Source organism: Lynx rufus, unplaced genomic scaffold, assembly GCF_022079265.1.
Source record: "Lynx rufus isolate CCGP_SWC_20201006 ecotype Redwood Valley unplaced genomic scaffold, mLynRuf1.p SCAF_3, whole genome shotgun sequence".
Lineage (NCBI taxonomy): Eukaryota > Metazoa > Chordata > Mammalia > Carnivora > Felidae > Lynx > Lynx rufus.
Window position 1 is genome coordinate 70048636 of NW_025814845.1, and position 26820 is coordinate 70075455.

Genomic DNA, 26820 nt, shown 5'->3' on the forward strand with positions numbered 1-26820 from the left:
GTCTCAGGATTCCAGGTCAAATATAAAAATTAACTACTTATATATACTCACAACAACCATAAATTAAATTTTAAAAAGTATCATTTGCAATATCATCAAAAAATAAAAAATATTTAAGGATAAATATAACAATATATGTTCAACTATACAGTGAAAACTAGACAATATTGCTTAAAGACATTAAAGAAGCTTTAAATTATTGGGGAGAGATATCAATTATGTCAATTCTTCCCAAACTGATTTAATTTAGTGCAATTTCAAAATCCCTGCAGTTTGTTTTGTAGATAATGATAAATATATATGGAAATACATATGGAAATGTGGAAGACCTAAAATAGCCAAAACAAACAAAAATAAAATATAGCCAAAAGAACACCGAAGAAAGGCCAATGCTGGAGCATTTCAATGAACTGATTTTGAAACTTAATTATAATCTACAGTAATCAAAGCAGTGTGGTCTCAGAGTAAAAATAGATATATAGATCAAGGGAACACAGTAAAAAGTCCAGAAATAAATCCAATTACACATGGCCAACAGAGGTTTGCCAAAGACACTAAGGCAATTCAACCGGCAAAGGCTAGCTAGAACAACTGGAAATATGTAAAGACAGAAATTAACCTCTATCCTTACCTCGCACCATAAAGAATACTTCATTTGAAATGTAACAAAGACCTAAAACTACAAAATTTCTAGAAGATAACATGTAAAAAAAAATCTTCGAAATTTTGGGTTAATCAGTTTTTCTAAGACCCTCCCCCAAAAGGCATTAACTATGTAAAAGAAAAAAAAATGGATAAATTGCATTGAAATTAAAATTTTTTGCTCTTCAAAAGACACTAAATAAAATTAAAAGGCAAGCCACAGACTGGTAGAAAACATTTCAAAGCAAATCTAATAAAGGACTTGATATATAACATAAAGTACTGCAATATATATAAAGAACTTTGAGATAATGACCATTCAAATTAATAAACAGCAAAAGATGTGAAGAGATACTTCACCAAAGAGACAGAAATTAGCACTAATAAGCATATGAAAAGATGCTTCACCATCATTAAGCATTAGGGAAATGTTAATTAAGACCATAGTAAAGATACACCTATAGACTGCAACGGCTATAGTTTAAAAGACTGACAATACGGCTATAGTTTAAAAGACTGACAATACCAAATGTCGTCAAGGATATGTATAGAGGGACCGGCACTCCCATAAATTGCTGGAGGATATGCAAAACGGTAAGCACTTTGGAAAGGTTTCGGAGTGTCTTTCGCCACAGTCATGTATTTATCATACGACATGGCAATTCCATTTTTAGGTATTTACTCACAAGAAAACATTTATCCACTCAAAGACTTGCTCATTGTCATAGTACCTCTATTCATTGTAGCCCCAAACTGGAAAAGAACTGAAGTGCCTGTTAATCGGCTAACGGACAACTAATTGTTGTATACCCATATATCGGAATACCATCCAACAATCACTACTGACTGACCAACTACTGATGAAACACAACAGGATTAATCTCAAAAGCATTATTTATGCTAAGTGGAGAAAAAGGCAGACACAAAGACTGCACAATAGTTTGACTCCATTTGTAAGGAATTCTCGAAAAGGCAAACCGTACTGACAGAAAGCACATCACTGGTTGCCAGGCACCGCGACGTGGGCGGAGGGAGTGACCGCGCAGTTCTTTCAGTTTCATCGCGATCGTGTGGCGGAGCCTGAGACAGAATGCTTAACAAGCTGACTTTCCTTACCATAGTTTCTGGAAATTATGCAAGTCTGCCCGTGTTCAGTGCTCCTCCTAGTGGAACTGCAGTGTTTCTTACAAAGCCACTTAGTACAGGAGTTCAGGTGGCCAAAGCTCGCCCGGGGACACCTCCTCAGCCTTGCCCACCCATCTCGTGACCTGCCAGCGCCCTGTTTACTGTGGCTGCCTTCCAACCCATTTCTGACGCTTTCGAGTTTCCCTTTCCTTTTCCAATTCTCTTCCGCCCCCTTACAAGAGCGTCGGTTTCGTTTCCTACTGAACTGCCGGCTCCGCCCACCAAACAGCACGTGGCTAGTCCGGCATCTGAACTGGGGCGGAGCAGAGGAGGCTACAGTTCCTCGACGCCGCGGCGAGGTCCGCTAGCTGTGGCTGCGCACCGCGACGCAGGGAACCGATTTCTTGGGAGCTCCATTTCCAACGAGGTCTTGAGAGCCGAGGCGCGGCTGTGGAGCCCGGGAAAGGGGCGATGGAGCGGAGGCCACGAAGGGGGGCGCGGGGCGGCGCGCGCTCGGCTCCCGGGCCGGCCCCGGCGCTTCGAACCACAGCGGCCGGGCGCTCCGCGGAACCGCAGGGCACGCAGCTCTGGCTCTTCCCCAGCGCCGCCGGCCTCCGCGGGGCGCTGCACCAGAGGACCGAGGCGACGCGCCAGATGTGCTGTACGCGCGGGCGCCTGGTGGTGTTGGAGCGCGGCGGGGCCGGCGTCGAGGTCCACCAGCTGCCGGCGGGGAGCGACGGCACCAGGAAGCCGAGTGAGTGGGGCGGGAAATGCCCGCTCGGCCGTCCTACCTCTGGCTGGGGGTGTGAGGGTGGGCGGCCGGGGGACCCTGGTGTAGCGCCTGCGGGGCGGGGGCGGCACGGACGCTTCTCTCCGGAGCGCCCCGATTGTAGGTGTGCCGTCCTCTAAACGGGAAGGAGAGCTTAGAAACCTCTACGCCGCAGCGGTCCGCGGTGGCCGCAGAAATGCTCCGGGCCCGGTGGCTTTTGCGTTTGGTGCGTTCGATTCCCTGTGCTCCCCCTTCTCCACGTCCCTAGTTGGCGCTGAGTTTGCGGGAGGGCGGGGGGCGGGGGAGGAGGGTATCGAGAACTGGGTCGCGCCCTCCACACGTTGGCCGCGCGGACCGAGCGCGCTTGCCGGCAGCATCTTCTTAGCTAGTCCGCTTTTAGCACTGGTTTCTGTTCAGTTTGGTTGTCACTTCTTTTTAGAGCGCACCGGCTCTGATTTTGTGTGCCTTTGGAGAATACAGTTCTCTTGTTCCCAACGATAATATCTTATATGTGCAAGCAATTTAAAGAGTGCTTTCAGTTGCATTTATCCGAGGTGGTAATCTCTATAGATTAGGTGTCAGGAACTGTGGTTTAGATTTTTTAGGTGGAGGAAAGCAAATGGCCACATAGAAACTTTTGCCCATCTGAATAGTGAAGAAAATGGTATTTTACCAGTCGTTTTGCTTTTACCTTGAGTGAAGTCAAGCATCTTTTTTTTCTATTGGCCATTTGCATTCTTTTTGAATTGCCTTTTCATACCTTTGACTAGCTTTTAAAAATTTGAGTTCTTAATTTTTTTCTTATTTATTTGAAAGAGTTATTTGAATATTAAGAATAGCCCTTTGTTCGTTTTATACGTTGCGATGTTTTTCCCAACTTTTGTTGGTGTTATTTTACGGTCTCCTTCTACAGTCTTCTCTTAAGAAGGGTTATGGATTTTGTGTTACAACGCTATCCACAGTCTCAAGTTTTTTTGTTTTTGTTTTTTCTTAATGTACTCATCCTTATAGGAATTTTAAGCTTTTATTTTTAAAGTTAAAATTTTTGATGCACTTGAAAATTATTTTGATTTAAGGTAATAGGGGAATCTAGATTTATTTGTTTCTCCAAATAGCTAGTCTGATGTCCCAGTACCTTTTTTGAGTAACCTTTTTTTCAACTGATTTGAAGTGCTGATCTCTAAAAAACGTTAGTCTGTTTAACCATTTCTCCTTTATTACCAAACTGTTTTGCTGCTCATATCATTTGTAATATGAAGTGGTTTGTGCGTTGAGATTCTTACATGAGTAAATTCTATTTGATTAGAACCGAAAAGTAAAACAAGTTCCCACATCTAATTTTTGTAAACAAATGAAATAAGAGTAAATGGTAACTGTGGATAATTTTAAATCTCTTAACTTTTAGAAAGAGTTAAATATTCAATAATGCCAATTAAAATTCTTTTAACAGTATCCTTCCTTAAAAATGATACCCCAAGAACTTGGCTTTTATATTGAGCAGTTAGGAGGGTTTTATTATTGTTATTTCTTTGTATTTGGAAAGAGTATATCTCAAAATACACCACGTATTTTCTCCTAAACAGTTATGTCTTCCAGATACTGTTATATTTTCTTATAGACTTTTTCATTTCTGTCACTTTAAATTTAATTTTTCTGTCTCAATTTATTAAACAGGAATCTAAAAGCAAATATTTAATTGGTTATATTAAGTCTATATTCAATTTAAAACAAAGTATGAATCCGTGCTTTCCCAAATTGAAAAAATCCATCATCATAACAGTAGTCTTTGCTAATTTGTCTGCTTTTCTTTCTTGAAATTTTCTTTAAAGAGAAGTTCATGTTAAGTTTAAGGTTGTCCAGTTGAAATGTTTTTCCAGGTGTTTTAAGTGTGTTATCATGAAATCAGTAATAATAGTGAGTTAATAACCAGACTGATGATAGTTCCTGGTTGCATTTGCTCTGCAGAGTGCATTAAGTTAGGAAAAAAAATGAAGATACATTCCGTGGACCAAGGAGCAGAGCACATGCTGATTCTATCCTCAGATGGAAAACCATTTGAGTACAACTATAGCATAGAACATGCAAGGTAGGGAACTTTTTTCTTTTATTAAGAAATATTAAGAATATTTTTCTTTTATTAAAAGGCAATCATAATTTTTGTAGGAAAATGTTACTTTATATGAACCTTGTCCCCTGCTTTTCATAGTGGCCCTTAGTAAGCAATTCTGAAATGACCAGTGAATTCCATCAGTAAATTACTATACCAGGTTGTGTCCCATAGGCAAAATGTCTTGCTTTGGCATTTGAAAGACATGATTGTTAGTCTGCCTCACCCCAAATCGGACTTTCACATTCATTAGATTATTTAACCCTCATAATAATCCTATAAATTAGATTACCAGAAATAAAAGTTTTCAACCTAGGAGAAAAATGGCATTATCAAGGAATGATTTGTGAGAGTTTTTCCTAGTAGATTGTGTGAATTAGAACTTATTTTTATCTTGTATTATTCCTGTATCATACAATTAACTGTTTGCAAAAGAGGCTTAAAATCATTTGAATGTAATAATACAATTCATGTTATTTTACTTTTTAAACCACCACTTAAAACATGTAGTATTTTTTATAATTTTTGATGTACTGAATGTGAAGCAGTAAATTTAAATATTTCCTTGACTTTCATCCCAATTAAATACAATTAGTAATTTTAACATTGATATTGTGACTTTTATTACAGTGATTGACACAAAATATATTTTCTTTCATCAGGTTTCAGTGCATTTTACAAGAAAAAAGTATAATTCAGATCACATGTGGGGATTATCATTCTCTTGCACTCTCAAAAGGTACTTTTCTAGAATATTGGTTTTTAGAGGAAATAAATGCATATATATGTAGAACTAGTAGAATGTGTATGCGTCACCTTGCAACAGACAGAAATATGGTTTTGAATTTGATATAATTCAGGGCACTTACTCTTTTTTTTTTTTTTTAAGTAAACTTCAGGCCCAACTTGGGGCTTGAACTCACAACCCTGAGATAGAGTCCATAAAGAGTCACATGCTCTACTGACTGAGCTAGCCACATTCCCCAAGGCACTTGTTCTTAAAGGAAATACAAAATAAGAGAATTTTTGGACATATAAAATCTTCAGGTTTCCATAATTATTATTCCTACATTTTATTCTGTCAAATGACAAAACAAAAACAGTTTAGTAAAGAATTTGATACCCTTTGTTCAAGGACAAGCGATCGATGGATTGGGAGTATAGTGCATCACAAGCAGTGGAGCACTGTTTTGGAGGGATTTTGTGCAAGAGTGAGTTTTATAGAGTGTTAGAAGCAGTACACTACTGCTTGTGTAGAAATATGGCATGATTGGTTGGGGAAGGTTGCATATTTAACCCTCCTTAGAAAGATCAGGGAACAAGGAAATAAGCATATAGCCCAGAGCTGGTTTGGTGTTTGGGGATTGGCTGACTGGATATGTGGCGGTTCTGGTCAAGCAGAGCATCTAAAGGAACATATAAGTTCGGTTTGCTGACATGGCACCTTGGGCAGGAATGGCCCCATCTTGACCCTAGAGATTTTTCCAACAATTTTGTGTTTTTATTTTTTAAGTATGAAACAGTGAAAATATTCTGAATAATCAAAATCATCATGGACTCAGGACCAGACATGGGCCACCATTTTCAAGAACGTTCTTCCCTCCTTCTAGTGCTCTTTTAGCTCCTGTGGCAGGAGCTTAGAATCCCTTGGATCTGCTCTTGTGGCCAGTTTGAAAACCTCTGATGTTTTCACATTACCATTTGAATTCAGGGATTCTCCCCAGCCCTTATTATTTTTTGTTTCTTATCAGAAATAAGGAATGGAAGGCAGTAATAGTGGGAAATGGAAGCATTGAATATAGATTATTTCCTAAAGAAACTTGACCATGGAGGAATAATTATGACAGGAAGGTAATAGATGGGAATTCAGGGCCAAGGAAAAAAAATTTAATAATTTTTTAAATATTTTTTATTTGCTTTGGAGAGAGAGAGCGAACACAAGGAGTAAGGGGGAGAGAGGGAGGGAGAATCCAAAGCAGGCTCCAGACTCTGAGCTGTCAGCACAGAGCCTGACGCAGGGCCTAACTCGTGAACCTGGAGATCATGACCTGAGCCAAAGTCAGATGCTTAACCTACTGAGCCACCCAGGCACCCCTTAAATAATTTTTTTTTAATTTTTTAATGTTTATTTATTATTGGGAGACAGAGAGACAGAGCGTGAGCAGGGGAGAGAGAGGGAGACACAGAATCTGAAGCAGGTTCCAGGCTCTGAGCTGTCAGCACAGAGCCCGATGCGGGGCTTGAACTCAGAAACCGTGAGATCATGACCTGAGCTGAAGTCAGACGCTTAACCGACTGAGCCACCCAGGCGCCCCAACTTTAAATAATTTATAACATGTTTACTTACTTTGAGAGAGAAAGAATTATGGGGGGGGGAACCCCAAGTAGGCTCCATGCTGTCAGCGCAGAGCTGGATGCAAGGTTCAATCCTCCAAACTGAGTGAGATGATGATTTAAGCCAAAATCAAGAGTCAGATGCTTAACTGACTGAGCCACCCAGGCGCCCTGGATTTTTAATATATAGGACAGAGTAAATAAACTGATGGGAAACCTGAATTCAAGGGAAGTAAATCCAGAATCTGACCTGTATTGAAGTTTGAGAATATGAACTGTGCATTGGAAAAAATTGGCCTGGTTGTTTGACTTCATCCATTCAAGAACACATATTTCATTTTGAATATCTACTGTGTTCAAGTTAAAAAAGATGAAACAGCCAACACTGTGTCTTCAGGAACCCCAGAGTCTATTGATACGGGGCAAAAGAGATTTTCAGGGCTTATTACTGGTTAATCATAATCTAGGAAGACTGAAAGTTGGAGAAGCAAGAAAGGGAACTGATCAAGTCATCATTATATTTCTGGTGACTGATAGGCAGATGATAGTTACATTAAAAAAAATTTTTTTTTAACGTTTATTTGTTTTCGAGAAACAGAGCAGGGGAGGGGCAGAGAGAGAGAGGGAGACACAGAATCTGAAGCAGGTTCCAGGCTCTGAGCTGTCAGCACAGAACCCGAGCAGAGCTCGAACTCGAACTCACCGACCTCGAGATCATGGCCTGAGCTGAAGTCGAATGCTTAACTGCCTAAGCCACCCTGGAGCCCCTTTGATGGTTACATTTGAAGGAGAAGCTCTGTCTCCCACCAGAGTCTATCTGTACAGTATCTTAGCTCAGTAAGCATTAATTAATTAATGCTCAGGTAGCATTAATTTTTTGATACGTTTTTTTCAGACTCTGATGTTGTCAACTCCATTAGATAACATCTAAGAACGTTTCTTGAAAAATGTGCTCTGGATATTCAGTTAATGGAAGAAGAAGCAGACTCTTTCAAGATACTGTGCTGTAATTTCAGATGTGTAAATTATTTAGGATTTTCAGGCACATGAACAGAGTGGGTGGGCCAGAGAGAAAACATTAATTTTAGGTTTTATTTTCCCAGATGTAGAATGTTTCTGGTTTTCATGTGCCTATATTATGAGTTTTTGAAAATAAGTATTTCTTGAATTTGATTGTAATATATTCAGGTGTCTTCATTCTACCTGTCTCTGTCCATTTGGGCTGCTATAACAAAAATACCAAAAATTGGCTGGCTTAAACGAAGAAATTTATTTCCCCCAGCCTGGAGCCTGGAAGTCCAATTTAAGGTGCCAGCAGATTCAGTGTCTGTTGAGGGGCAAGAGAAGTCTCTGGAATTCCTCTCTCTCTTTTTTTAAAGATTTTATTTTCAAGTAATTGCTATACCCAGTGTGGGACTCAAATTCACAACCCTGAAGATCAAGGGTTGTATGCTCCACTGACTGAGCCAGCTATTCGCCCCTGGAATCTCTCTTCTAAAAGGGTATTAATCCCATTCTTGAAGGCTCCATCCTCATGATCTCACCTAATCTTAACCACCTCGCAAAGGTCTACCTCCCAATACCGTCACATTGAGAGTTGTTAGGATTTCAACATGTGAAATTTGGGGGCAGGGGCACAACCATCAAAGAAGCCCACAGTCTAGTGATGTCAGGCAAAGGGTGTGTTCAGAGTTTATTATTGGTAAATCACAATCTAGGAAGATGAGGTTTGGGGAAACAAGGACATAACCACTACCCTTTGACGTGGGAGGTAAGGAAGTAGGACTGTTACTGCTAAAGAGAAGATTCTTGTAGTTTTTCTGTCTCAGACATGTGGGATCTAGGAAGTTGAATGTAAGAGACTGGTAGTATGGATAACATATATAATACCCTTACTTAATGTCTCCTTCACTTTAAACTTAATAAGGCAATATTTTGTTTATGTCAAGGTGGTGAGCTTTTTGCGTGGGGACAGAACTTACATGGCCAGCTTGGAATTGGAAGTCAGTTTGCCTCAATTGCCATACCACAGATTGTGGAGAACCTGTCAGGAATTCCCTTGGTTCAGATTTCTGCGGGAAAAGCCCACAGCATGGCCTTATCCATGTCTGGAAACATCTACTCCTGGGGAAGAAATGATTTTGGACAACTAGGCCTGGGCCACACTGACGGTATTGAAACATTTTCAAATTCATATTATCAGTAAATATATTTGTTAAGTAAGAGATGAAGTTAACACAGTCCTCCCTGTCAAAAATGGTTCAGATCTTCACTTTCATTGGTGCTGTTCTTCCCAGTTAGGTTTGGCTTCAGGGCAGAGTCAGTCTAAGAGATATGCATAGTGTGGAAGTTGTTGCTGCAGTTGAGGCATGTGTCAGGGTTGTGTGGGCTGAGGGAAAGAGCATTGGACTGTGTTCAGAATATCCAGGCTCTACTTCTCACTTCGCAGTTAATGAATAGCAGGACCTTGCTAAGTCCCTTAACTTTTTTGTAGGTGTTATTTTCTTTCTCTGTAAAGTGACGCATTTGGATGAAATGACCTCTGATGTGCCTATGCACCTAAATGCCTGTTAATATAATTATATCCATGTTAGGACAAAAGGATACTAAAGATTTACCTAAACTCACATATTCTAATCTTATTCCGTAAGGTATTATATCTGTATACGCAGATACGGAAAAAACATAATTCTCATCCTTGAACTACTTCCACAAAGCAGATGTCAAACTGATGATCCAAAATACTCTTGTTGGGGTTTTCAGGTGTGTCAAACTGCTGTGTTACTAGCCGTGGTAATACACATCATATCCCCTGGGTTACTGACCACACACTGCATCTTTCCCCAACATGGTCCAATGTTAATTACTCAGGAGAAACCATAAGTCAATGTTAGAAAACTATTCAAAGGATGGAAAGGGATAAAGAGCAGTTAAACTGTTTTTACTCAATCTCAAAGTGCCATGATAAGGAAATCGTGAAAGAAAGAAGAGGTGGTGTGAGGCAAGGACACTAGTAGAGAATTTAAAAGGAAGAAAGAACCTTTATGTTCATTGAAAGGGTACTTTTAGATTTGAATTGGAAATCCCAGATATGCTACAATTAAAGTTAATCAAGTTAGGTTCAAAGGAGAAGAGTGGGCTCTGGGAAGTGGCTTGACACTTTCACAGGTGAGTTCTCCCATGCGTGGCCCTTTGACCACTGCCTCACCCCCATTTTTAGGCCTAAATAATATACCAACATAGAGGCCGTTCTTCTTAGAAGGTGCTGGGAATTGTTACTGCCAGCTGAGAGACAGTCCAGGTATTACTGGCAACATGGAACTCCAGTGTCCAAGTCAGCATTTTCTTCTGATCACTTCAACTGTTCTTTTCCCTGCATAGGTAAAGATTTTCCTTCCCTTATTGAAGCACTGGACAATCAGAAAGTTGAATTTCTTGCTTGTGGTGGCTCTCATACTGCCCTGCTCACAAAGGTGTGTGTATCCTTATTTCTTCCATGGAAGAGCCTTGTAGTGGGGGAAGCACTAGAACACCTAGGTGGGGGTACTTAGTGTTTCCCTGGGAAGAGGGGTCACTTTCCACATACAGGATTGTCCTCCTGATAATTTGGGAGCTTTGCTTTAACAGTCCTTCTATGAATTATTCACGGATGCAAAAGCATCTGTGAATATTACTTCTGTGTTGTATTTCTCTAGAATCTGATAAGAAGTTTCCTTTCCTTAGGATGGGCTGGTATTTACTTTTGGTGCTGGAAAACATGGGCAACTTGGTCACAATTCAACACAAAACGAGTTAAGACCCCGTTTGGTGACTGAGCTTGCTGGGAATAGAGTAACCCAGTTAGCATGTGGAAGGTAAGTTGTAAAATGTCTGCGAAATTTGATAAAATCAATATGATAAATTTAGGTAGGTAGTTTGATAAAATTTCCATCAGTTTTTTTGATTGAAATAAAAGTATTAAACATTTTCAGGGCACCTGGGTGGCTCAGTCGGTTAAGTATCTGACTTCAGCTCAGATCATGATCTCATGGTTCGTGGGTCCAAGCCCCGTGTCAGGCTCTGTGCTGACAGCTCAGAGCCTAGAGCCTGCTTCAGATTCTGTGTCTCCCTCTCTCTCTGCCCTCCCCAACTTGTTTCTCTCTCCGTCTCTTAAAAATGAATAAATGTTAAAATAAAAAATTAAAAAAACATTTTCAAATGGGTAAAGATGCTTAATTTACATTATTAGATAAAAATAATCTTTATTTTAGTATGTGTATTTATTTTCGTTGATTTTTGTAAGATTATTTATTTTGAGAGAGACTGCATACAGCAGAGGGGCAGAGAGAGAGAGAATCCCAAGCAGGTTCCATGCCGCCAGCGCAGAGTCTGACTTGGGGCTCGAACCCACGAACCATGAGATCATGACCTTGGCCAAAATCAAGAGTTGGATGCATAACGGACTGAGCCACATAGGTGCCCCAATTTTTTTTTTAATGAGAACATGTATTCACTTTTTGTTGCCCCTTTAGTGCAATATCATTGTAACTGTTCAAATGTACTTTCACCTAAAAAAAAAAAAATAAGTCATTTTATTTGGGGGAAAAATAAATGTGAATCACAAAGGATTGTTCATTGTTCTTTTAACTCCTCGGGGACCAACAATATCCTGAGTTACTATAATTCTTTGAGAGTGGTCACTGAGGATAGGACAAAGTCAGTTGGTTTGAGTAGAATATTCTAACAAGTTTGATTTTCACAGCTTTTTTTTTTTTTCTTTTTGAACAAAAGTAGAAAAACTTGCTCAGGCTCTTTTGTTTACTTAATTATTTCTTGATTTGGGGTTGTGGTAAAGTTATATATTTTCATCCAGATGCACTTACTCTTCTTTGGGGCAATTTTTTCTCATTAAACATAAGCAAATTCAGGTTCTATCTGAATGTTGGGTTCATTTGTTTGTTTACCAAAACCTTTTCTGTAAAAAACTGGTGTATGTATTTTCAATCTATATACCTAATTCTTTTATGATCCTGGAGTAAAATTACATAAATGGATATTAAAGTAGACTAGATTATTGGGATGATATGATTCTCTGCATTCAATCTGTCTGCGTTAACCAAAGGAACATTATCACCACTCTGGATTTTTCATAACACACATTTAAGTAGCATGTGTTACAAGAGGAGTTGTCACGTTAGAGATACCTTAATAAAAACCAGAGCAGTTCTACTAACACAGAATTCACTGGAAACACTCTCAGAACTGAATGTTGTTAAACTCATTTATATTTATTATAAGAAGTGGATACAAATTAGAACCAAAGGAAGTGATGTATAGGACAGAGTCTAGGGGGAGTTCAAATGAGCTTCCTCTGTCCACTTCCCTTGGAGCCATAGACGGAATGATATTACCTCCTCCCAGCCCGATACATGACAAGGTGTAGAGTTTTGGTGACCAGGGAAGTTCACCCAAGTCCAGAGTTGTTATTGGGGTTTCATTGCTTAGTCATGGTTGATTGAATCATTACTTACAGGGTTGAACTCAACTTCCAGCCTCTCCTTCCAAGCAGGTTAGGCTTCCATGCAGTCAGAGGGGTCCTCTAAGAGCCACCTGCTGGGTAAACTCTTAGGTGTGATCTCAGGATCCTGCCATGAATAACAAAGATACTTCTATTACCTGGGAAATTCTTATGGCTTAGAGATTTCCTCCCAGGAACTGAGGACAAAGGCCAAATTCTTTACTTACACATTCTAGAGTGGAAAAGACCATGGAGCAGATTAGTATCATTGTGGTAAAGATCTTTGGGAAATAGGGAGCTCAGAAAGGATCACCTAATTCCATCTTCTAGGATGGGGAGAGGAGGGAGTCAAGAGATGGCTTCTCTCAAGCCAAGGCATGAAAAAGGAGTAGAAAGCAAGGGGTGCTTCTTGTTCCTGACAAAGGGAACATCATTTGCCAAAGCATAGCAATCATGGCCTTGGAATCGTTCGGGATTCCAAAATCATTTTAGCCATACATCGATGCTATCTTAGTTTCCAGATGGCTAATTTCATCTGATGAGAGTTGATTAACTAGTTTCACTCACTGGGTAGCCTAATTTCAGCAGTTTACTGTGTTGCTGTGTAATCTCTTCATTGTAGGTGACTGATAATTGACCATATGTATTTTTTATTTAATAGGCAGCACACACTTGCCTATGTTTCTGATTTGGGGAAGGTCTTTTCTTTTGGTTCTGGAAAAGAAGGACAACTGGGAAACGGTGGAACACATAATCAGCTGATACCACTTCCCATGAAATTGCCATCAAATGAAGAACTCATATTTGGTAAATTTTGTTAGGAGCACAGAATTTGACACTTTATAAATACCTTTGTCGAGAAATTGATTTTTCTAAGTATGTAATGTAGCAAGGAAAGAAATGTATAGCTATGAAGGGAGCTTCTCTAAACATTGGTTTCATGTTTTTACTTGTAAACAGGTTAAAATATTCAGTATAATTAAGTCAAAATAACCATTAGTCTTCAGATTAAGTCTTATCCCTTCAGATTAAGATTAATGTGAATGTAAAATGATAGAACATGAAATAGGTTATATGGATTCAGAGATCTCTGCAGCCTCCGATTCTCATTTGCAGCAGACCTATTAATTTCACAGTGATTGGTTTTCTTACCTGGTAACACTGACTCTCAATCCCGTCAAGCCCTGAGAATGATGAGCAGCTGATTTATGCCAGGCACTCTGACTGCTTATCCCTTACTTGTGTTATGTCACCCATCCAACAGTTCTGGGAGATTTGTGCTCTCAGTCTCATTTTACTGGAGGTACAGAGACTTGGAGGGCAAAGGGTTAGCCAGTTCTCAAGGCCTGTCAGCGGTTTGGCCAGATTTGAATGGTGGCTTAAGCCACAGAGCTCTGAAACCTTCTACCATAGAAGTGCCTCAAGAATGCTTATTTGCTTCTGAAACCTTAGTGGTGACCTAAAGTACCAGTATTCTCATAAGTTCTTTGGGAAAATGAACAGTAGGGTTATTCCCTTAAGCAGTTCATGTATTTGATTTTTACAACCATTTAGACTTTTGAAGTACTTATTTACATTCTTTAATAGTTCTTGGTTATATCTGGAGTTGTAGAATATGGTTTTTAGTAATGAGAGCTAAATTAAAACAGGACTCAGTTAACCAAATAGTGGTTTGACTGTATTTTATACCTAAGCATTTTCATTAAATATGGATGTCAAAGCTGATGGTCACCTGTCAACCTTGCAGGTCACCTTTGTTTGCCAGCTAGACTTTACTCTGAAGAAAATGTATATTACTGCTTCATGGATGGGAAATGTGTTGAGTCTTTGTCTATCAAAAAGATAAAAGAACTAAGTTTAAGAAGAATCTGAAATGATTTAAATAGAGTGTGCATGTTTGTGCCAATGACTTTCTGCACTCTTACTTTCTGTACTTACTTTCTGTGTCTCCCTTTTAGAAAGCTGTGCCTCAGAAAAGGAGTTAATAATGATTGCTGGAGGGAATCAAAGCATTTTGCTCTGGATGGGAAAAAAGGTAAAAGTGGATCTCTAGATGTTCTATAACTTGGTTTTTAAAGCAAAACAAAGGGTTTTACCAAGTGTGGTGAATTCCAAAATCATCTAGTTCCTAGTCTGACTTTTGGAAAATAAACATTATTGATCCTTTACTGTCTAAACTACATAAGTATTGACTCCCAGAAATCAGCAGATTTGTCTCTGGTAAATGTCAAATCAGATTTCCTTAGATCTTTCCTTTGCCCTGCCAATGGCATTTGGTCAGTATCCTAGCAAGCTAACAGGTTGACATTCTGAAATTTTTTTTTATTATTATGTTTATTTATTTTGAGGGGGGGGTGGGAGGGGCAGAGAGAGAGGGAGACACAGAATCCGAAGCAAGGCTCCAGGCTCTGAGCTGTCCACACAGAGCCCCATGCGGGGCTCGAACCCATGAGTGTGAGATCATGACCTGAGTTGAAGTCGGACGCTCAACCGACTGAGCCACCCAGGTGCCCCCCCCCTTTTTTTTAATCATTACTATGTTTATTTTGAGAGAGAGAGAGGGAGAGTGAGATGGAGTGCAACAGGTTGACATTCTAAAATGATATTCCCAGCCAGTACTGAAAAAGACCAGAGGTTCATAGGCCTGTGAATAGTGAGCTCATAACCTCCTCACCCTATGTTGCTGAGGCAATCCGAGTTCCTCCTTTCTACACACAGTCCTTTCAGCCTCCCCTTGAGGCTGTGTGATGCTCATTTTAATCCAGTTATACCTTACAAAGTGCTACGTGTTGGAGCACTCAGAAGTTTACTTCAGAGTTAAGCCCCTTGGACAAGATGTTGGCAGCCAGCCAAATGATGTTACGTCTTGGTTAGAATCTCACTTTATGATTTCCTGGAGCTATGTTAATCCATATTTAAAAATCAGTATTACCCTGTATCCTTAGAATGTGCCTAAAAGGTGGATACCTGTTTCTGTTGTGTCTAAATTGCTGTGTTTTACTTGTTTGTTTACAGAATTCCTATGTTAATCTGAGGAGGAAAATTCCTACATTGAACGAAGGAACTGTAAAGAGATGGATTGCTGATGTGGGGACTAAACAGTGGCAGAATACAAAAAAGTACATATCATGTGTCTTTCTGTTCATTTAGTTCTCTAAAGTCGTGTTTCCCCCTGACTGGTTCTAAACAATACAGAGATGTGAGGTTTTATGGTCTTCAGAGAAACAGGACCGATACATAGGGTGTGTGTGTGTGTGTGTGTGTGTGTGTGTGTGTGTGTAGAGACAGACTTATTTATTTTTTAAATGTTTCTTTTATTTATTTTGAGAGAGAGAAAGTGTGTGAGTAGTGGAGGGGCAGAGAGAGAGAATCCCAAGCAGACTCTGCAGAGCTCACGGGCTCAATCCCATGAACCTATGATACCATGACCTGAGCCGAAATCAAGAGTCAGATGCTTAACTGAGTCACCGAGACACCCCATGAGACAGAGACTTATTTTTAAGGAGTTGGCTTATGTGATTGTAGGAACTGAAAGTGCAAAATAATAATGCAGGCCAGCAGGCTGGAGACCCAGAGAAGGGTTAATATTGCAGCTTGAGTCCTAAGGCATTCTGGAAGCAGAATTCTCTATGTCTGGGAACCTTTTTCTCTTAAGGCCTTCAATGAATGGGTGAGGCACACCCTCAGTATGGAGGGTGATCTGCTTTACTCAAAGTCTATTGATTTAAATGTTAATCTCCTCTCAAAAATACCTTCGCAGGGTGCCTGGGTGGCTCAGTTGGTTAAGAGTCTGACTTCAGCGTAGGTCATGATCTCTCTGTTCACGAGTTCAAGGCCTGTGTTGGGCTCTGTGCTGGCAGCTCAGAGCCTGGAGCCTGTTGCAGATTCTGTGTCTCCCTCTCTCTCCCTGCCCCTCCCCTGCTCATGCTCTATCTCTCTCAAAAATAAAAAATAAACATTTTTTTAAAATGTAAAAAATACCTTCACAGCAACATCTAGATTGGTGTTTGACCAGATATTTGGGTTCCGTGGCCTAGCCAGGTTGACACATAAAATTGGACATCACAACTAACCTGTAAGCTCCATGGGGGCAGCTTTCTTTATTGCAAGTCTTTGTACCTTTGATATGTTTGCATATATTGTGACTCTTCTGAGCAGGAAATACAGTTTGTCTATATAATTTCTCAACCCTGTTTGACTTTAGAACCACTTGTTGGTGGACTTCTATTCACAGCTGAACAGTGTGGGCAGTCTTGATCAAAACAGTGCAGCTCCTTCCATCTGTAAAGATTATACTTATTTTTATAAACCTTTCCTTTTAGAGATATTTTTACGTTTAGGTAATGGTTTCCTAATTCTGAAAAGTAGTTGTATGAAATAGTTTCATCATAATGGGCATAGATGACCAAGAACGCTGCTGGTGACTCCGCTTACTGTGGTAAGCACCGAGCAATGTATGGAATTGCCAAGTCACCTGAAACTGATACATTATATGTCAACTATACTTCAATAATTACACAACAAAAAACTTGTGCTGTTGCTTCCAAGATGCAACTTGGGTGTTTCCCCCCACCCCCATCCTTCCATTTAATATCTGGTAATTTTTTTTTCTACTTAAGTGGAACAAAAATAAATAGGGCTTGGAAAGCTGAGTGGGATGGGAATATTTTATTTATTCAAGGAAATACCCTAGGTCAATCCATTTCATCTTTCCCTACGGCTTCAGTGAGTACGTTATCTTTTTATTACTCATCTTTGCCACTGAAATTTTAAGATGGGAAGAATGGAAGAGACTTGTAGATGCCCAAGGCAAAGCGTATGCAAACAAATCCAAGACAGAGAAGTTTCAAGGACTGTTATGAGATGTTTTATTTATCATATCTCATGCTTAAGGAGGCATACACTATAATTTGTTTTAACCACCATCTTATTTCTAATACAGGGAAATCAGAGAGATATTTTCTTCTCCTGCTTGTCTGACTGGAAGTTTTTCAAGGGAAAGGTAATATTTTATATATATATATATATATATATGTATATATATATATATATATATATGTTTAAGATTCTGTTAAAAATAGTGTGTCCAGCATCATGACTGTAGTTAATACCATATTGTATACTTGAAAGTTGCTGAGAGAGTAGATCTTAAAAGTTCTTATAAGAAAAAAAAAATCTTAACTATAAGTGCTGTTGGATCTTAACTAGACTCAACGTGGTAATTATTTCACAATATATACATAGATCGATGTGTTATGTTGTATGCACCTGGAACTAATATGTTATATGTCAGTTTTGTTTCAATAAAAAAAAATGAAAGATTATAAAGAAAATGGCTTGAGGGTAAAATAATTAGTTTGGTGTTTTTATCTCTTTTTAAAAATTACTTTTTTTTTTTTAAAGTAGGCTTCATACCCAGCACGGAGCCCAGTGCACTGAACTCACAACCCTGAGATCAAGACCTGAGCTGAGATGAAGAGTTGGATGTTTAACTGATTGAGCCACCCGGACACCCCTAAAAATTACTTTTTTTAACAAAAGCATATATATGAACACTGTAGAAAATGTCAAAAATAAAGACCTGTGACTGAAACAAATGAAAATTGGGGTGCCTGGCTGATTCAGTCAATAGAGCATGTGACTTTTGATCTCAGGTTGTGAGTTCAAGCCTCAAGTTTGGTGTAGAGATTATTTAAAAATAAATCTTTTTAAAAAAAAGAAAAAATGAAAATCACCCATAATCCACTTAAAAGGAACAGCATTTGTTTATATATCTTTTTTCTGTGCAAATTTATTCTTTTACTAAAAATGTGATTATGTTGTTTATATATTACTTTTTTTGCTGTTGAGAGAAATCGCAAGCAAGGGAGGGGCAGAGAGCCAGGGAGACAGAATCTCAAACAGGCTCCGTGCTGTCAACACATAGCCTGATGTGGGGCTCGAACTCAAATTGTGGGATCATGACCTAAGCCGAGACCAAGAGTCAGACACTTAACCAACTGAGCCACCTAGGTGCTCCTGTATATTGTGGGTAATAAGCTTAGGAATCCCCTGGGCTTACACCAATGGGTTAACAAGGCATAAAGAAGTACAAAGCCATAGGATGCTCACACCTGAGTTTGGGTAAACAAGATTAGAACCCCAGGATAGAGCAGGGGGTGAGAACCCCAGGATAGAGCAGGGGGTGCAAAGGCACCCAGAATAGAGAGGGGTGCAAAGGTCCCCAATACAAATGTATATGAGGTAAGCAAAATTAGGTATTCAGGGCAACAGTGCCCCCCAATTTAGTGCTATAGCAGAAAGCTGCTTTCATAGGAGGAAAGGACCAAGTTAAGTAAACAGGTAAATAGGGCTATAGACCACTGCACTGTGGGTGACGCTGCCCAGAGTGGAGCTGATTAGCGCAAAAAAAAAAGGGTGCCTTGTTAACCCTGAGGTTATTTGCCCTATTTGTCTTATCCCCTAGGCTAGCTAAGATAAACAGACATGGCGCCTTCTGTCTGCCGTTAACATCTGCTCATCTGCCTGGCGCCAGGATTTTGTTTTATATTGACCCAAACCCCAAACACCATATATCTTCAAAACTCCCTTTGCCTCATGCCCGTGAGTTAATGTTCACAGATTCATTGTCTCTTTGTGCATGTCCATCACATTTGTAAGCCTTCTGATCTTAATAAATACAGGGCAAGGACCCTTATTTGGGGCTCTTGTCTTTTCCCAGACATTAGTCATCTCTTGCTTTAATCCTGCATCCCGCTCTCTTGGTGGCCAAGAAAGAACTTCAGACTTAGAGTCTATGACAGTATATTACTTTATATTTAATATATTTGTCCATTTTCTATTTATTAATAAGTTCATGTTATTCAATATTTTTCTTAAACATGATTGTGATGGTATTCCATGGGAAGGACATAACCTTAATTTATTTAGCCATTACCTTACTGCAAGATCGTAAGTTTTCTTTGAATGTTTGAATATTATGAAAGAATGACTTTGCACATCTTTCCCTAAATATTTATATAATATTTATCTGAAAAATGTTATTGATTTTCAGACAGCAAATACATGTATTATTTTATAAAGAATGTGTCTATGTCCAAGACACTGAGCATATTTAGTTAATAAATGTAATTCACAAGTTAAGATACTTAAACATTTCATTAGTAATTTTCTGTTGCAACATTAAGAATTTACTGCTCTGAAGTAAATTTTTTTAAACCTAACTTTCAGTTCATGTAACTGGGAGAAATGGTCAATTTTTTCAGAAATGGGAAAAACCTTTAACTTTTTTTTAAGTAAATATTTAAGGTAAGACAATATCTGAGTTAAACTTGGATAGTATACATACATATATATATAGTTAATTCGGTCTTGATATTTTTTGGCGTTTTAGAAATAATCATAAGTTGTCAACTGCATTTTCAATTGTATTTGTATTTAGCCAAATTACATTTATTGTAAAGCTGAGGGAAGTACTGATGTTATTGAAATGAAAAAAGGTTCAGAAGAAACTTTTCATCTGAATTAATAACCTGATAAAATATTTTATTTTGAAGAGTGCTGCTTCACTTACTTATCCATTGATTTTTCCTTCTACAGAAGAGCTGCAGAAACGATGCCTGTTCACTTGGATGTAAATAAAGCAAGAAATGCTTTTAAGGAGTTAACTCAGAAGGACTGGATTGCTAACACGGTAGTATTCCTTAGATTGTTATTTAGGAAAAGAAACTACACTAAATCATTTTTTATAAGAACTCAAAATTTCAGAAAAAAATACCTTGTTTTGAGAGTCTCTGAGAGCCTGTAGCATAGTAAGATGAGATGAAACTCACATGGTATTCAGGAGTTGGCCCCCTGGGGGCACAATGTTCGCTATCATAGTCACACAGATTACAAATAGTCTGAATGGTTCATCTGTATACACACACACACACACACACACGTATGCACAGATGCACATCCTCTCTAGAGGGAGTTTTGTCACCTCCTGGCTGTAAGGAAGATGATTAAAGGATGTGTTGAGATTGGTACACTACCATACAAACAGTGTGTTCTTCGCAATGGTCTTAAACGTAAGTATAGAAATGAGAACACTTGTTTTTGGTGTGAACATCCCCCTTACCAGGGACTGCCTGGATTCTTTTTCTCTGTGTTTTTCTATAGGTTCTAGAATGTTGTTACCCTTTTAGGGATTGTCGCTTCTTTGTTTCAGTATTAAGTCTTTAGGTTTTCCACTTGCAGATGCTCCAAACATGTTTCCTTTATTAATTTAGCTTTTCTTAAGCAGCCTTTATTAATTTATTTCTCTGTTCCCTTATACTGGTTGATCTAGGGGTAGTACTGTCTATGTTCGCTCGGTCTGTTTCTTTTTGGGTCTCACTCTGGTTCCTTCTCTCACCCTCTCTTTCACTTCTCTCTCCCTAGGCCCCTTTGTCTTCCCCCTTCCATCCCCCTGCTCCTCCTCTCTTTCCTCCTCTCCCTTTCTTCCCTATCTCTCCTCTCCTCTTTCTTTTTCCCTCTCTCCCATTCCCTTCTATTTCTCTCTCTCTTCCTTTCCCCCTCCCTGTCTTCCCCTCTCCCTCTCGAGACCTCTTATTTGCTCTTGGCCTCTGTTTTTGTACCTTTGATTCTTTTTCCCTTTCAGTCTCCCTGACATCTCTCCCTCCTTCCTCTCTGCTGCCTTGCATGCTCTCTTACTCTGCCATAACCAGCATTCTGTATCTGAGCCTCAGGGTCTCTTTACACACGCTTCTTTCTCTCAAGGGAAGATGAAAGTTTAATTGTGTTAACTTTGGCAGAACCACAGCCCTATTGGGGGTCTGAGGAAAATGGATCCCTAATTATGCACCTTTATCAGGACTCTGCAGCATTTAGTGGAAAGAGCACCATTTCTGCATCTGTGGAGAGATGAGTTTGGGCCAGTTCCTCACTAAAGCTAATTATACCTTTGATTGTGCCAGAACAATATTGTATGATATGCTGTCAACATAATCATAGAGCAGTCTTCCATTATTTCAGACCAGATAGTTGGATCATAAGACCTATAATGTTTCTTTCTATTTTGAGATTTCTGTGACATGGATACACAGATTTTTGCAATTCATTTATTAATTCAGGAAATACTTGAATAGTTGCTATGTGTAGGGCACTGTGGTGAGGACTCCTGATGAAAATGAAAGATCCATACTGCCTGTCTTTAAAATGGTTAGTGGGGGGCGCCTGGGTGGCGCAGTCGGTTAAGCGTCCGACTTCAGCCAGGTCACGATCTCGTGGTCCGTGAGTTCGAGCCCCACATCAGGCTCTGGGCTGATGGCTCAGAGCCTGGAGCCTGTTTCTGATTCTGTGTCTCCCTCTCTCTCTGCCCCTCCCCCGTTCATGCTCTGTCTCTCTCTGTCCCAAAAATAAATAAACGTTGGAAAAAAAATAAAATAAAATAAAATGGTTAGTGGGACCCACGACACGAACATGCAGATGTTAGTGGGAAGGCTGGGTGTGTTTTCCACTCCACTGTCTTCCCTGATGTCTCACTTAGAACCTAGTAGATGTATACTAAATATTTTTAGATGAATGAATTCAGTCATCACTAGGGCCATGGATGTTCACCTCTACTTAGACTACTCAAACAAGGTCCCCAGAGTAAGTACAAATTTACCAGGTGCCTACCTCAGGAATAGCATTCCTGGCAGTCAGGGAAGTGTACCCTGAGGCCCAGTGTGTGAAACAATACAACTGACCCGAGAATATCACAGTAGTTCTGCAGCGTTGGGAGAAGGTTGTGAGGCTTGAGGATATGACAGATGATGAGCAAAGAGGTAAGAGGGGTGTGTGTTACCAAGATTGTTTATAAAATAGGTATGTGCCCTCTAAGTACTGAACCATGTAGTAGGAGTCTGGCTTAATGAGTTTTTTGTTTGCTTTGTTTTTTGTTTTTTGGGGTTTTTTGGTAATGTTTATTTTTGAGAGAGAGAGAGAGAGCATGAGCAGGGTGGGGCAGAGAGAGGGAGACACAGAATCTGAAGCAGGCTCCAGGTTCTGAACACTGTGGTCAGCAAAGAGCCCGAAGCAGGGCTCGAACTCACAAACCATGATGAGATCCTGATCTGAGCCGAGGTTGGATGCTCAACTGATGAGCCACCCAGGCACCCCTGGCATAGTGTTTTGGTATAAAAATAGATAATTATAAGAATTTATACATTTAGAGATACCATTTAGCTAATATCATAATTGAATGATTAAGAGTTTGGGCTTTGGAGTCAGAAAGATCCAGAAGAGATTCCCACTTAGCTCTGTGACCTTGAGCAAATAACAGATTTCTTGCCTGTAAAATAGGGTCAATAATATCATGTATGTTCTAGAAAAAAATAAGGATTAAGTGACGTAATTAACATATGTAAGTCACTCAGCATAACATCTGACAAATAAGTACTCCATAAATACTAGCATAGCTTTTGAGTGGGTTTTGAAACAAATTATTTCTTTTATCTGATACACATCACATAAACATTCAGAATTGCATTTGAATTTTTGCTGAACACTTGTGTTCTGAATTGGGGAAGTGGTAAGGATGTCAGAAGAGCTGGAAACTAGAGTCTGTAGTGGAGGGAGTTCGTGATGAGACAGGTAGTCATATGAGAAGATAGTTGGAAACCATGTTGGTTTTTGTTGTTTGGATTATTGCTTTTTGTTTAGGGTTTCTATTTTTGTTTTTCTTTGGTGTTCTTAAACATTCTTTTTCTTAAAAAAATGAGGGGGCAGAATGTAGTATTTATTATTGGGAGGGCTGCCTGTTCTGAATTCTTTGTTTATCTAGTATTCCTTGTTGATCTAGTGTAATTCTTACACACGTGATGTCTTCTTGACCTCCTTCATGTTTCATAGCAATAGAGTGGGGATAATGCTCATCACCTACCTTGGGTATCTGGGAGGCTAGGTGAGATGGGATGTAAATGTGGATTTTAGGACTGAATGATCACTCTAGTTGGAATGAAACTCCAGGTTCTAGATTTTCTTTTATTACAAGTTGCATCCTGCTGTGTTTTGAGTGTCTTTTTCCTAATCCTTTTTGACCGCAGATAACTACATGTCTCAAGGATAATCTGCTAAAAAATCTTCCGTTTCATTCTCCACACCAAGAAGCTTTAGAAATTTTCTTCCTTCTTCCTGAATGTCCCATGATGCATGATTATAACAACTGGGAGAGCCTGGTGATTCCGTTTGCAGAGGCTGTTTGTGCCATGAGTAACCAGTCTTTAGGGGTTCTGGGTAAGACTGAAGATTTCACGTTTGAAAATACTTTCACCATCCTTTCCATGGAAACACATGCCTGCTAAAGTTATAGCCAAGCTTAGATACTTGTAAATATGTTCATGGTTTTTAGTTCATACTGTTAGCATATTGTAAAGATGCTGTAGTAATTATTATAGTCATTCAAAATAGATTGTTTTGTACCTTTTAAGAGTTTTGGTAATGGTACATGTGTGGTTTGGGCATGAGGTCCTTTGTCCCCAACTTTTCATTATGAAAAATTTCATACATACAAGTTGAAAGAATAGTGCAGTGAATACTCATATATTCTCTACTTCGGAGTCAACGACAGTTAATTTATTGCCATGTATGTTTCTCTCTTTATATGAAGAATACATTTTATTTTTGCTGAGGTACTTGAAAGTAAGTTGGAGACATCATGACATTTTACCTATAATATTTCAGCATGCATCTCCTGAGAACATGAGATCCTACCTTACCCCATCATTATCACACCTAATAAAATTAGCCATAATTCCTTAATATCTAGGTCATATTCAAATTTCTGCACCTGTCCCAAAAGCATTTTACAGCCTTTGTTTTGAGTCTTAAGTCACTTGTTCTATTGAACACCCCACATCTAGATTTGTCTGATTATTTCTACCTTTTTCTGTATCTCCAGTACACTGGCTGTTAGATCTAGGGTCTTGGTTAGATTTAATGAGGTTTTTGAAACAAACAGTGCATTCAGCCCAAGGAAGTTCATTCTTATGTTTTATTAAACATAGGTAAGTAGTGATAACAAGCTAGTTTTAAGTTTCTTGGATTTTTTTTACAATGCTGAGAGGTATGTGTGTGTTTCCTTAAAATAAGCTTCTTGGGCCAACAACGGGCTTGAACTCCTGCCCCTGTGATTGAGTCACATACTCTACCAATTGAGCCATCTGGGCGCTCCTAGAGATGTTTTTTTGGTTGTTGTTTTTTTTTTTTTTAATTTTTTAAAAATGTTTTTGAGACAGAGAGCAAGTGGGGAGGGGCAGAGAGAGAGAGGGAGAGAGAGAATCCCAAGCATGCCCTGACACGGGGCACAATGTCATGGTTGGGGAATCGAGCCTCGCATTGGGCTTTGCACTAGCGGCATAGAGCCTGCTTTGGATTATCTGTCTCCCTCTGTCTCTGCCCCTCCTCCATGTGTGATCTCTCTCAAAAATAAACATTAAAAAAAAAAAAGATGTAAAAACTCATACTGGATGTGAGAAAAGAGTTGTGTAATTGTGAATAATTCTTAAATCTGGTTTTAAGACAGCATGCTATTATATCTGGGCAAAAAAAAAAAAAAAATGACTAATCTTGTTGGTTTTTTTCCCCAGGAATTAATTAGATCATGGTTTTGTTACATTCGAGGGATTGTTTTTTCTAGGTTGTTAAATTCTTAAAATTTCATTGCACTTGTAGTTACTGAAAAGTATTACAAATGAGTTTTTGTAACTGATACATACAACAGTGTTCCATCAGTTTGGGAAACTATTGACCACTTTTTTACCTGTAAGAATCCATGAGAAATTACATGCTAAAAAGTACTTAACCTTTGTGTCCCTCAGAGGAGTACTGGGCATCTCTGCAGGAACCTGCTTTCAGCAGGCTGGTCCAGATGTTTAAAGGAGCCATCACTGCTCAACTGCATTACTGGACTGAAAGCTCTGAGGACAACTGTCATGTTAAGGCTCTCCTAGAAATGCTGAGAAAGCTGTACAGGGTAAGGATTCTCTTAGACATTGACAGATTTTTATTTTGCAGTAAAAATTCCGTTGGTTTCAGCTGGCCTGAATCTTAAGCAGACTCCTGAAACATGGCATTTATATTACTGTTTAAAGTTTTGTTTTCTGTGAGTTAAGTCCTGCATATACAGGAGTGTATACACTTACCTATGTGCAATTTGAAGTAATAAAACAGATGTTAGTGTAACTGCTGCCCATGTTAAGAAAACATTTTCAGTACTTTAGAAATGTCTGTGTGTCTTACACCTCCACACCTGGAGATTTGTACCTCCAAAATCCTGGGATTTTGGGTTAATCATTCCCTTTATGGTTTTAGTACCGTATATGTCTTGAGAGACTATGTTGTTTAATTTTGCTATTTTTGAAATGTATCTGAGTGAAATGTACACTTACTACATAACATTTTGCTTTGTACATTTATCCCAATTAGTATTTATGGATGCATTTCATTTTCGCTCCTACATTGTGGTCCATAGCGCGAATCTTAGCATAATTATCCATTCCAGAATTAAGGGAGGTACGTAATGGTCACAGTTTTGGGGGGAGGGGTGCTTCTTCTATGAGAAAAGATGCTGCTGTATATATTTTCATACACATACCTTGGCATTCATGGGTCAAAGTTTGGTTTGTACACTCCATACCTAGTTTTGGCATTGATAGGTTGTAGGATATGTATGTGTTCTTTATTGATAGTGACAAACTGTCTTCCAAAATGGTTGGACTAATTTAAATCCTTTCCAAGTCACGATGAGAGTACCTGTTGCTCCAAGTCTGGTTTTAAAATTTAGAAAATATTTTCAGTATTAAATGATATCAAATTATGATTTTAACTCAATTTCCCTGGTTCTAATGCATTAGAGCATGTTGTCATGTTTATAATTGCAATATTTGTTTCTTGTGTCAAAGGTCTGTGTGACTTTCATTCAGTTTAAATGTATTTGACTTTTTTTAAATTGCTTATAGAGGTTCTTTTTATGTTGTAAATCAGTCCTTTGTCAATTGTATGTGTTGCAAATGTCATATCCCAGTTTGTAGCTTGGCTTTTCACTTTGTGGTGTTTTCTTTTTTTTATCAACCCCCATTCTTAATCTTTTTTTAAATGTTTGTTTATTTTGAGAGAGAGAGCATGTGCATGTGGAGGGGCAGTGGGGAGAAAGAGAGGGAGAGAGTCCCAAGCAGGCTACGCACTGTCAGCACAGAGCCCAATGTGGGGCTCACTCTCATGAAAAGTGAGATCATGACCTGAGCCGAAATCAAGAGTCAGACACTTAACCAACTGAGCCACCCAGACACCCCAACCATGTTCTTAATTTTAATACAGATA

General features: G+C 39.1%; 1 protein-coding gene across 1 annotated transcript in view; it reads left to right on the forward strand.

The window, feature by feature from the left end:
- The first annotated feature begins 2125 nt into the window (after positions 1–2125).
- The window catches only part of HERC5 (HECT and RLD domain containing E3 ubiquitin protein ligase 5), a 46016-nt gene continuing 21321 nt past the window's right edge, over positions 2126–26820 (forward strand). Inside the window, exons 1-13 of the mRNA XM_047091591.1 lie at positions 2126–2521; positions 4502–4622; positions 5306–5382; positions 8927–9148; positions 10359–10450; positions 10701–10831; positions 13136–13281; positions 14433–14509; positions 15490–15593; positions 17417–17476; positions 20074–20167; positions 23547–23736; positions 25320–25474. Of these exons, the coding sequence (XP_046947547.1) occupies positions 2239–2521; positions 4502–4622; positions 5306–5382; positions 8927–9148; positions 10359–10450; positions 10701–10831; positions 13136–13281; positions 14433–14509; positions 15490–15593; positions 17417–17476; positions 20074–20167; positions 23547–23736; positions 25320–25474 (1752 nt within the window). The 5' untranslated portion in view covers positions 2126–2238. The remainder of the gene's footprint in view (positions 2522–4501; positions 4623–5305; positions 5383–8926; positions 9149–10358; positions 10451–10700; positions 10832–13135; positions 13282–14432; positions 14510–15489; positions 15594–17416; positions 17477–20073; positions 20168–23546; positions 23737–25319; positions 25475–26820) is intronic.